Source organism: Zonotrichia leucophrys, chromosome 4A (assembly GCF_028769735.1).
Source record: "Zonotrichia leucophrys gambelii isolate GWCS_2022_RI chromosome 4A, RI_Zleu_2.0, whole genome shotgun sequence".
Classification (NCBI taxonomy): Eukaryota; Metazoa; Chordata; class Aves; order Passeriformes; family Passerellidae; genus Zonotrichia; species Zonotrichia leucophrys.
This window is the reverse complement of record NC_088174.1, coordinates 13,258,688-13,271,211: the sequence shown is the minus strand read 5'-3', so window position 1 is coordinate 13,271,211 and position 12,524 is coordinate 13,258,688. Positions and strand designations below refer to the sequence as shown.

General features: G+C 44.0%; 1 protein-coding gene across 1 annotated transcript; it reads left to right on the top strand.

Annotated features, from left to right (window-relative positions):
- The first annotated feature begins 805 nt into the window (after positions 1 to 805).
- Positions 806 to 12,321, top strand: LAS1L (LAS1 like ribosome biogenesis factor). The gene is made up of 13 exons (XM_064712617.1): positions 806 to 1,010; positions 1,644 to 1,769; positions 1,955 to 2,024; positions 3,152 to 3,233; positions 4,252 to 4,443; positions 5,032 to 5,078; positions 5,446 to 5,555; positions 5,874 to 5,959; positions 6,836 to 7,051; positions 8,270 to 8,405; positions 8,990 to 9,369; positions 10,301 to 10,442; positions 11,941 to 12,321. Exons 1-13 carry the CDS (start codon positions 814 to 816, stop codon positions 12,029 to 12,031), a joined length of 1,875 nt encoding a protein of 624 aa, XP_064568687.1. The 5' UTR covers positions 806 to 813; the 3' UTR covers positions 12,032 to 12,321.
- The last annotated feature ends 203 nt before the right edge of the window (positions 12,322 to 12,524 follow it).

Below are 12,524 nucleotides of genomic sequence, written 5' to 3'. Positions count from 1 at the left end.
CCTTTGGTGAGCAGGGACAGGACCCAAGGGAACAGCCTGACATTGTCTTAGGGGAGGTTTAGGATATCAGAAAAAAGCTCTGCACCAAGAAGTCTGCTTGCCCCACCTCGAGCACTCTGTGCTGTTTTGGGCACCCAAAGGAGGGACAAGAGGAAGGGGAGAGGTTTGGAGGGGAAGCCTTAGGAGTGGCTGAGGTCACTTGGTTTGTTCAGCCTGGAGGAGACTGAGGTCAGACCTCATTGTGTTCTTCAACATCTTCACGAGGGGAAGTGGAGGGGCAGGTACCAAGCTCTTCACTCTCGTGATCAGTGACTCGAGGAAATGGCATGAACCTGAGTCAGGCGACGTTTAGGCTGCCTATTGAGAGAAGACTTTTCACCCAGAGGGTGGTTGGGCCCTGGAACAGAAGCGGGAACAGAAGCGCCCCAGGGAAGCGGTCACAGCACCGAGGCTGACAAAGCGCAAGAAGCATTTGGACAAGATTATGGGACACATGGTGTGGCTCTTGGGGACGGTCCTGCACACGGTGTGGCTCTTGGGGATGCTCCTGTGCTTTCTCGCAAGGCTTCCCTCGCTCTGATTCAGGACACCACGCCGCCTCTCAGCTCCCCGCACGCACAAGGGGAGAACGCCCGGCCCCGAGCCCTGGGGGCCGCAGAGGATGCAGGGCCAGCCCCGCCGCACCCCTGCAGCACCCGCGGGGCCGGGCTCGCCTCGGGCGGCCGCACCCAAGGCGGGCGGCGGGCGCGGGAAGCGGAAGCGGCGCGGGCAGGGCCGGGCCGGGGAGGCGGAGCGAGGAGCGGCGCTGGCGGCATGGCGGCCCGCGCGGGCCCGGCCGGGCGCCGCGGCCAGCCCAGCTCGTCCCCGGCCCGCAAGCGGCTGAAGCCGCTGCGGACGGTGGTGGCGTGGAGGGGCCGTGCGGAGTGGGACCAGGTGATGGTGGGGCTGTACTGCGGGGACAGCCGGCTGCAGCAGGACGCGCTGGACCGCGTCTCGGCGTGGAAGAGCCGGTACGGGCCGCGCGCCGCGGGCGGGCAGCGATGCGGGGCTCGGGGCCGGCCCTGTGTCCCTGGAGCGGCCGCTCCGTGCCCTCGGCCCCAGCTGTGCCCGGCCCTTGCGGTCCTGGAGGCGACCGGGGAGCCGAGCGCAGCTCCCCGCCGGAGCAGCTCCGCGGCCGGGGCTGTGTGGGCAGGCCGGCGGTGCAGCAGGGCTGGCGGCCCCGTCTTGTAGGGCTCCTGCATTGCGGGAGGCTCCGGGCACGCAGCTTATGCCAGGAGCACGGTGGCCCTGTGGGAGCAGGGGAGGCACAAACCCTGCATGCCCGCAACTTCACGGGCTGGTTTCTGTGGCAGTGAGCATGTCCTTGGCCCCTAAATTACCTCTGCTGCATCCGCCTAGGTAAAGCATCTTGTCTGTGTGCTTGGCATATCACTAAATATTCATTTAAGTTGTGCTTAGGAGTAACCGTGTAACCACTCTGTTCCAATAGAACCCTTCTGGAAAGATCCTTTGATGCTGTCTCAGCATACCATTTCTTAGGCTGTAATGTACCACAGAGCACAAAATGTAGTGGGAAAGCTGCCCTTTTTACAGGGTGAGTGTATTTGTGTGAGCCTGCTCACCTGGTTTTCCTTTGCCTCTAGGTACGGTCCAAAAATGCCTCTTGCAGTGGACTCCACGGCAGAACTGATTCGCTGCAAGGTCCTTGACTCATCTGGCAGATTGAAGTCACACGAACTCATCCTGTCTTATGGGCTGGCTCTTGTAAGGTGAGGGCTCTCAAGACCCTTGTGCTTTTGAGAGCAACACCTGGACAGGTGTCATTATTCCACTGAATTCACTTTGCATCTCTGGGACCACAGGATTGTATAGTACATGGGGAGTTTGTCTCAGGAGTTCCAAGTTAATCTGCAACTGTTGATAGTAATTTATTTTTTCTGTAACCTCCATGCAGATTTGTCAACTTGATCACAGAAAGGAAACAGAAGACGGTCAGCATTCCTCTGAGACAATTGGCAAGAGAGGTAACTATTGAATAGGAGTTGGTTGATAATTTAGAGGTTATTAACAACACTGAGTGAATGAAATTGTGGGGGGAGTCATCCTTTTGTAACCAAGATAACAGATATAGATGCTTGTTTATTCCATCTGCAAAGTTTTAAACAGGTTTATTGCAACTGGATATAAAATTTGTTCTTTGAAGTCACAATAAGAGTAACAAAGGGTCATGATCATTAAAGGTTTTTGAATCACATGTGATCAAAAGTCTTGATTTACATGTGTGTAGTCCCACTTGACATACTGTCACACGCTTTGCTTTCTTGGTGACTGAGATAGGAAAAAGAGCTAAATCTGTGGTTTATAAATCCTAGTCTTTGACAAGCAAGGCTGTACGTAAAATCCATCACGTTTGCAGGTATTTTCATTTCGTGTCTTTTTCCTCAGGTGAGCTTTTCCACTCGTGTGGAGGAGGAAAGGTTCAAGCTGTAATTGTAGTAGCAGGACCAACTTGAGTCCTTTTACTGCCAGCTGCACTGAGCATCACATCTGGGACTGAACAAGTTTTGACAGTGAAGGACAGACAGTATTTGAGACTCTTCTGTATATGTGTGGGAATGATGAATTGATTTTTATTTTTTTCCTGGGTTTTTGAGAAAAGTTCTGCTTCTCACTTTTTAAAACTGATAAAGCTTAAAGGCAAAGGTCCTGCATAGTTAAAGGTAGTTGTCCTCAGGAAAGCTGTAAATTACTGTGTAAATTTCGGTATTATATGTGATATTATTTGTGTCTTTGATACATAGTTATCCAGAATGAGAAGCAATTAAACTGTATTTAAATGGATGAGACAGTTACATTAGATTGCATGTAACACCTCTGTCTAAAAAGAAATCTCTTGTTGCATGTAATACTGAAGGACCTAAACTGTAAAATGCAAGGTTTTATTGATCCTAGGCCATAGGAGGAGTGGCATCAGAGAGCTGGGGGATCTTGGCTCACTCCTGAAGTGGGCAGCAGGGGAACTGCAGCACAGGAATGGCCAGGAAGGTGCAGTTCCCACCTGGCGGAGGCTCTGTGCAGCCGTGCAGGGCTGGTGCAGCCGTGCAGGGCTGAGGCAGTGGAGCAGGGGATCAGCTGCTGGCTGTTGTTGCAGGTGGACATCCCCGTGTGGGTCGTGGATCTCCGTCACGAGCTGACGCACGGGAAGCTGCCGCGCCTGGCCCTGTGCCGCAAGGGTGAGTGAGTGACTGACCAAGTGCCACCAGCAGCTGCCACTGGCAGGGGTGCCCTGAGGACATTGCCTGGGGTGGCAGTGCCAGAGCTGCAGGCCCTAAGGGGAGCACCCCTGCCTCCGTTTTGGGGTGGAAGAGTTGTGAAATCAGACTCTGAGAGGATTTGCCACTGCCCTGTCAGGATAGCTGAGCCGTGTCCTGTGGTTCCTCACAGGGCAAATGCTCAGAGTTTCTCCTGTCCCTGAAAAAATTACTTGAAACAACAGCAGCTGGTTGCAGCAGTTTGGTGCTTTTGCTTTTTTACAGCACAGGAAGTTCATCTTGGGGAAATAGGTAAAAGCTTTTTCTGATGGTTTAGTGATATCTAAGACTCTTAAAAAATCTCATTTAGGGAAAAGTGTGGATACTGTAAACCTGAGTGAAACCAGCTCATAGCATTTGAAGAGACTCCTGGAAATTTTGGGTTAAGGCTTAAGAATCCAGTTAAATAATCTTCAGCATGGTCCTTAGGTTGAATTGGGAAAATGCTGATGAAAGTAAAGGCATTTCCTTTCCATTCTATTTCATGTATGCATAGTGTAGTCCCTGCACGAAAATAATTCTGTTATTGTTGTAGATGCTGTGTTGACCATGTGATACTAAAGTATTGACTCATTTTCTCATCTGAATGCCACTGCAGAGACCTAGTTGCTGCTTAGGTTTGACCTAGCTTGAGCAAGGTTCAGTGCCATAGCAGTGTCCAATCAACTTTTCCGCCCCCCAAAAATATGATGGTAGTTACCATGTCTGTGATACTGGATTGGATTTTTTTCTTCTTGGGTTGGTTTTGATTTGGTTTTGGGGATTTTATTTGTTTGGGGTTTTTTAACTTGTTCACATTTTCATTAATGGAGTATTTTGTGGTTTTATTAAATGATTAATAGTACTTATTATCATAATTCAAGTTAGCAATATGTCACCTATTCTTTTTTGCCATAACAAAGAAATCCTCCCTGAGCAGATGTTTTCTGTTCTCTGTTAGGTTGTGATGTTGTGCTGGAGTGGCTACGAAAGATGTACTGGAACCGTCAGCTGGGCAATAACTTGTGTGAGGAAGATGAGGATGAGGAAGAAGAGCAGGAAGAGGTGGAAGCAAATGCAGATTTGGATGGTGATGCATGGGAGAGTCAAACCCCACAGCGTGAGGCCTGTCAGAAACACAAGGAATTCCATGGTAGGTGTTCCTAGAGCAACAGCAGACACAAGGACTGCATATGCTAAAGAAAGCAGTTTAAATGTGTCATCTTCTAGCATAAAGATGTACCTTCAGCTCAGGTTTTGGGATTCCTCTTTGGGTCTTGGTGCATTCCTGGTGTTGACTGACTGGTTTGGTAGTATTTCTCCAAATTTTTAGCACTTTGTGAATAGTTGTAGTCCTGCTGCAATTGATGCAGAATGCAAGTATAAGAAATACAAATGTGCATCAGAACATAAACTGCATATGGAAACAATTTCTTCCTGCACTGATCTAGGAATTTGGTTTTTAGCTGTCTGGGTTTATCCAACTTATCTGTCTTTGGCTACTGTTAGTGATAAAATATGGAAATTGTGGTTCAACCCCATGTGAGAAAATTCATGTTGCTGGAGAAGTCTGGGAGTTTTGGGAGCCTTCAGTGTGTTGCCTCAACAGAATTGCTGGCTTCATTTGACTGATGCCTTCCTTGAGTGTAAATTTAGCAAAACTAAGCAGCTTTCTTTAGATAGAAAATTCCCTTACATAGCTGATCTTCTGTTTAAATGATATATTTATGTTTATTTCTAGAAAAAGTCAGAGATGTTCTGCTATCTTACAAGAATGAGCAATTCCGGGTAAGTGCACTCTGATGATCAGCACTTTCATTAATTCTCTCTTCTTTCTTGGCCAATATGTTTTCTTTTCCTTGTTGTCTTAGTTCTTCGCTCAGGCTGGTCTGCTGATGTTGTCATACATGGCTTGTCAAAGGAAAACTTCACTACAGAGAGCAAGCAATTTGAGCTCTGATAGTTCCTAATGTGGGCACTTAGTTCAGGTTTATAAAGGAGATCTGTGCTTATTGAGACTTCAAGAAAGGGGAACATTTGTGAACTTTTTCAGGTGCTGGTGATGAAGTACAGGAGGCACGTGCATCTTCTTGTCATAGCAATAATGTCTTTGTGATGTATTTTCTGTTCATGCTTGAATTTTTCCTTCACTCAGGTTATGCAGGCTATGCCATCTCTTTCAAAGTCTCGAGAATTGTGGTCTGATTCCTCTTCAGAATTGGACTGGATTTTGGCTCAGATCAAAGACCTGATGCAGGAAAACAGGTATGTCTCTGATAAAGAACTGAGAAGATATGGTGCTGAACTGGGCTGTAGACCTATTAAATTTCATAGTGTCCTGTAGCTGATCATGGAGAAAACAATTAGTCAATTTCTTCAGCATCTTATATATATATATAAATATATAAATATATATGCCATACAAGAACAGCATTACCAGGTCTCTCAAACAAAAAATTCTCCCTTCCCTCCTCACAGTTCCAGGTGTTTGGCAGTCAGACTTGTTTCAGAACTGGGGCAGGTGGTGTTTTGATACGTGAAGGAATAAGTGGCAGTAATAAGTTTATAAACTCTCTGCTCTAGGGCAGCAGTGGCTGAAGCTCTCCTCAGTGATGGCTTTCTCATCCCAAAGATGGATTGTCTGAAGATGCTAAATATCAAGTATGAAGGTGAGTGCTTTATGCATCACCCAAGTAGAAAATGCATAGATAGTGTTATGACAAAGTCTGTTCTTTTTTTCTCATTTTATTGGAATCTCTAATTGGCTGCATATTTTTTGTATGTCTGGGTCCTTAAACATCTTTTGCCCTGTTCTCCAGACCCCCTTAGGGCCATGCTTAGCTACTGCTTTTGCATAAAACTCTTGGGAAGGAAGGATTGCTCTTCAGCACTGAATATCAAAACATCTTTCAAAGCTTGCATCTACCCTTTTCTGCAATAGTTGCTGATTTCAGGAGTGTTTCTCTTCTACACTGAAGATTTGAAGCAAATCAAAATGGATGAGGTTTTTTGAGCCTCTTTCACCAACTGCATTTATTTCCAAGCTGCTCCCCATATGTGTGGAGTTGCATTTGTTGTTTGCAGGAGAACTAGGCACCTAGAGAATGAAAATAAGTAACTTCCCTATTTCACAGCCAAAGAACTTTCCAAGAAAGATTCTCAAATTTCCATCAGTAGAAAAATTTAAAAGTCTTTTCATTTTTTGTTGCTTTGCTCAATGAACTTTCTCTTTGCAGTATATTTTTTAGATAGAGTTGCTCTTAGTTATATGTAAAATAAGCTAAAACTGGAAAGGGATTAGCAAAACAGATAGATCTTCCTGTGTTAATAATTTCTTTGTGCTAATTATCAAATTGCTACTTATTTTACTTGTCTAGCATAAGAAAAATAACAGTTTCAGTGAGGACTTCAGGAAATATCCTGGAATCAGTGATCTGAGAACAAACCTCTCTAGTTTGGAGCAAGTGTCACACCTGTATTTCATAAAAACATTACAAAACACCGATTTCTGTCTTGGTTGATTTGTTTTTTTCTTCTCATTGCAGCAAATAAAGAGGTATGGCAATTCAAAATCCCCCCAGCATTTTACTGCTTTTGGCAGCCTTTGCTGTCAAGCCTCCTTTCACGAAGTTTTACACAGATCCTAATAGAGAAAATGTTTATAGAGCTGAAGGAATGTTCTGACTCTTCAGAACTCCGGCCTCAGTTCTTGATCAACTGGATTTCTGAGTTGCTGACTGGCATTGCCAAAGTAAATGCTGGTGAGTGTGTCTGCAATTTCTGTGTTTAAAAAAGCTTAAGAGTTTCTTCTGTACTGTGTAAAACTATCCTAGTAAAGTGGTGGCACCTTTATACATAAAGTGCAGTAGCATAATTAGTGCATTTTGTCATGTGAACATAAAGCTTTTATTGTTGCATTTCTTAGAGTTTTCACCTGCAGCTTGTGCATGTCATGTATTTCTTAGCAAAAATTTGAAATTGTTATCAATAAGTTTGCTGCAGCCTCCTCAAGATAGGAAAAGAAAATCTCACAGGAAGCACCAAGCCCTTAAGTGCTAATTTCTCCAGATATCAATACTTGTCGGAAATAACATCCTTATTTGCTATCTGCTACTGTTACATGTGGTGTGTTATGAGATCCCTGTTCCCAGTTATTTTCTCCCTTAACAGAAGCCTGCCTTTTTAAGATACTAAATAGTGTTGCTGTCCTTTATTGATCCTATCAAGGGATTTTTATGCCTTCTAAACTTACACACATGTAATAAATAATGTTTTGTTTTCAGTTCCTGACTCTTTAGAACTGTTAAAATTGGCAGACCTTATGTTTCATTCCAGAAATGGGCACTAAAGTGCCTTAATTATTCAGTGTCACAGGTTTCTGCTAACAGGGTTTTTATACTGTGACATTGTGTATCCTGGCAGAGGTTTGCACCCCTTAATTTTGGTGCCTCTTCTGTCCTCTCCTGGTCTGGCTCAGAGATTTTGCTCTGGTCTGCACAAAGATTTTGGCAGTATCTCAGGCAGTCACAGGTTTTATTTGGTGCTTTCAGTCAGTGCTGAGCATATCTGTGATGTACCAAGATCTCTGAGTGCTGCTGCTTCCCAGCTGTTAAATCTACTGTTTGTTTCCACTGTTTGGAATGATTCTGGGTCTCACATGCAGTACACTGCATTTATTTGGGATAATATTGTTCAAACACATCATGTGGCTTTCCTGCCTGCTGTGACATGCACAGGGCCAGCTTGGGAATGTCTGCACTGCTTTGTGCTCAGGTCTGGTGGAGCTGCCTGAGCTCTCCAGGTGTTGTCCAGTCCTTTATAACAACCTTGATGTTGTATTTGGTTGGCACATCTGGTTGTGCACTTGGGTTAAAATGACAGCTTATTTGAGCATGGGTTCCAGTAAAAATGCAGAGGGTTGAAGGGTATATTTTTGATGAGTTTTGAGCACCCTGTTGTTTTCATTATCTTCTTTCAAGGGAAGAAAAAACAACAATGCAACAAGCAGGTGTCTGTGAAGGAGCTGTTCCTCCATAAAGTTCCTTTGCAGTGGATAAGACTGACTGACTGTTGCTTGCAAGCTCCCTGCTGGGCAACCCCACATCTTCTTCAGATGTAAGTGTGATTTGTGATGCTGTGACCTAGAAAAGGGACAGCAAACAGTGCCCTGTGACAGCTTTGGGTCCCTACTGATATGCTGAGTTATGGCTGCATTCCCTTGCCTTTCTTTGCCTCTTGTAGAAATTGTAACAAGTGCCTATAAAGCCATGCTTGCTGCTCTTCACCTCCCCATTGATTGCACACACAGAGAAGGAAAATGATTTTAAAGGATTGCACCTTCCAAATGATAGCAGAAGTTATCTGGGGAGGTATTTAAAGAAGCAGCCTGTTCAGAAGCAAAGTGACTTGGTAGAGATGTGACCTTATTCAGGTGATAGGAATTTACCACAGCTTCTAACTTCTATGCAAGAAAACAGTAAAGCAGTAATTCAGTTAGGAGTATCCCAAGTCCTTAATTTTAATCACAAAGATTGAGTATTCCAGCATCCACTGACCAGGCAATAATCAGATTTTGCCTGTTAGATGATTTATGTGAGCCAGCTGTCCTAGAGAAAACAAACACTTAAAAGCAAAAAAGCCTCCAGATGAAGATTTACCAACCCTTTAAAGACTTTTCCATTGCCCTTTTTCCTCTCTAGGATCCTCACCATCATGAGACCTCGCTTGCCACGTTCCACTCGGAAGAACCTGCTCTACCTTGCTTCCATTTACACAGAGGGAGGGGCCCCTCTGTCCAGTCCAGGCCTCTCTTCAGATGGCAGTGAACAGCCAATTTATACTATTGAGAGCTTACAGTGGAGAGCCAGGCAAGAAAATCAGGTTAAAAATCAAGGGCAGACTGTAGAGAAACAGGAAGATGTGCCAGAGAGAGACAATGGTGTGGAGGAGGTGGAAGAGGAGGAAGAAGAGATGGTGACTGAAGCAAATGCTTTGGAGGGACTTGCTCATTCTGGTACCATGGTGGCCATTGCTGAGAAAAGGGCAGCACTGCAAGGCTCTGCCTGGCAGATCACTGCAGGTAAAAAGTGACTCTAGGACAGTCCTCATCACTGACAAGTGTTAATTGAAGTGCAAACACATCCCAGCCCTCTGGGGCTGCCACAATTAAACTGTGCTTCCAAGTCATCTAAATGTTAAATTACCAAAAAATGTGGGTTTTCCAGTGTTTTGTTTATGTTCAGGAGACATTTCACTTAAGCTCATAAAACACTGTGAGTGTATTTTCCAGGAGCATGCTATTACTGTCTTATTTATTTTTTTATGAAGCTTTTCCAAACTGTTTAAAATTTCAGTGTATCCAGCTGATGGGGCAGCATAAATGCCAGCTGAGAATGGTGCAGAAAATATGGATGTTTCTTGGACTTCTGTTTGTCAGATTTGGGGGGATTTGAAAACACAATTTGTCTGTGAACCTAAGTTCCATGCTCTGGGAAAATGGTTATTGTGACATGGTGGCAAGCAAAGGAGCAAGACAGGGTTTTGGAAGGAATAAACAGCATGTGCAGTGTTTTGTTAGCTTTGTTACAGCAGCTGTACTTTCTCATTGGGGTTGGAGGTCTCTGTAGCTAAGAATTTCTGAGTCATGGAGGGACTCAGACACAGGAGGAGGAAGTTGGTTGAAGAGGAGTTGGAGTCAAAATGACATTTAAAGGAGAAAAAGGAGCCACTGGAAGATTGAACTCTTGTACTTCATTCACTGGGAAATTTTCTCAAGTAAAAAAAGAAAAAAAAGAGTCATTTTAAATATGCTGATGTGGACAGCTTGTTGGAACTGGATGTTTTGAGAACAGAAGGAAAATTGTCCTCTGCTTCTGTGACATTGGTGCAGATCATTTGCTGAATGGCTGAGTTGCAAGGGACAGTATTTGTGGGCTGGGAGAGGGTGATCTTGTGTTTCAAAAATCTCTTTGGGAAACTCAGACTCCTTGTTTTGTACTGTTTTTATCTAGATGAAGTGCGATGGAAAGACTTTCCTCTTGGAAAACTCCCAGGTCAGACAGATGACCCTGATGGTCTCATGTTGGATAATTATTCTATGATGTCCCTGCTTGATCAGCCAGTGAGGGAGGAGTGGAAGCCTCTCAGTACAAAGTGAGTAATGGTGTGGGTGGGACTTTGCCCCTGAACCATGAAATGCATTTCTCTCTCTGTGCCTTTTACCATGTGAGAAACTAGGGCTGAGATTTCCTTTTTACTTCTATTTAAATAGTTTGCCCCAAATATCTGCTATTGTCTCTAAACCTAACCCTGCTGGTATCCTTTGAGCACACCATCTTCTAATATTGCTATCTTCACTCCTGCTGCTCTTTTTTAAAGAAACCATTCCAAGCATTATGAAATACTGCTATTTAGCAGGTATCAGCACAGCCCCAGCAGGCTTGAAAATTGAAGTTTCTATTAACTGGGGCTTTGATCTTCAATATGTTGGCAGTGCCCAGTGACCTTTTAGAGCTGTAATTAGTAATTCAGAGCTGCAGATCTGACCTCAGTAAACAAACACAGATTGTTCTGGAAATAACAATCTGTATTTTGCAGGGGCATTCTATAACAATCTGTATTTTGGAGGTGCATTCTATAAAGCTTTAGTCAGATCACCTTTGTTACTAAATGAAGCTCATTGGAGATGTTTTAATAGGGTCATTATTTCACACTTTGAAGTCAGAGGAACTTGAATGCTGTAAGCTGTCAAATCAGTTTCATCACATACATATTAACCCATCTCCTATTATTTTAATCCAAGGAATGCTTCAGAATGTAAATGAATTGTAGTTATTTTCTTTAACACCTGATTGGACAGCCTTCTAATCACTGATTCCTCTCTGTGGTTGGTGGGCCCAATCTGGTAGCAATGTGAAGGACTGAGAATCATGCAGCCTGGGGTATTTCACTGAAGAAATCTTGCACATATTCATATTTTCACATATTCAGAGTTATGTTCAGATCCCTGGCATCAAATTATTGACCTTCCCTTATCAGTAACATCCTGTTCCTTTGGAGGAAGATGCCCTAGACTGCATTTTGAAATATGATTTAGTCATGGTGAAGACTGATAGTGTATTAGTTCTAAAAAGCTACAAGCCAGATTTGTAAATTTCAGGCTGTTTTTTGAACAGTGTAATGTATCATGCAACTGATACTACTAGAAAATACTCATGTAGAAAATGAGAAAGCACCTAGCAGGCCAAAAGTAACATGTGTTTGTTTCTGCACCTCTTTGTGTGGGGAAAGGGGCAGACAGTTTGTTCCACTCAGATTACAGCCTGGCAGGATGCCAAGGAAAAAAAAAATCTTAGAAAGAAACATGAGGAAAACCTGTTGCTACCACAAATAGAAAGGAGCAGAACCTAATTTATTCCTGTAGCTGTGCCTGGAAACAGTCCAGGTTTCATCAGGAGTGCTACAATGGCAGCTTGTTCATTACTCCTATTTCCCTTGCATAGCAGCTCCTCCACTTGCCAAAGGACATGTGGTGTTAGAAAGGTGGTCTGGCTTCCCCGAGGCAGAAGGAAGAAGATTTTCTTGACTGCTTACATTTTCTTCTGTGTAGAAACCAGCCCACTGCTAATGTGCTTTATTCTCCTCCTCACAGCTCTGCAGAATTGAACATTCCCGTGACAGGAGGATTGTTATGGACCCAGAACGACTTCCATAAAATAAAAAGTGGCCTTCAACTTTTCTGAGACAGCAGCAGAGTGCTCTGTGACTTTTAGTATTGCACAAGTGGCATGGAAGATCTAGTAATGATGGTGGGAAAATAGTCACTCCAGGAGAAGTTGTTGCTGTGATTTATTGATTTTTACCATGTAAAATCAATGTTTTATAAAGGTCTTGTGTTTTTAGTTGCATGTACAGTGACCATTGTCTTGCTTAACCAGTTAAAGTTTGCCAAATAGAGTTAAGAGTATTTTGGAATCCCTCCATGTTCCTTACCTTTTTCATAAATAAATACAACTGACTGGAGGCAAACCTTGCTCCTGGCTGCTGTTTCTCAGTTTTCACTCTGGAAAGTGTCCTCTGGCCCAACGGTGAGACTATTGATTGATCCATTCTTATTTCATTGATGCTGATACTGCCCTGAAGGAGTGATTGTGCCAGGATAAGATTGTGCTACAGTTTTCACCTGTCTAGGACTTCACATGAAGCTTCAAGGATCAATCCTAGCTAGAGCATGGC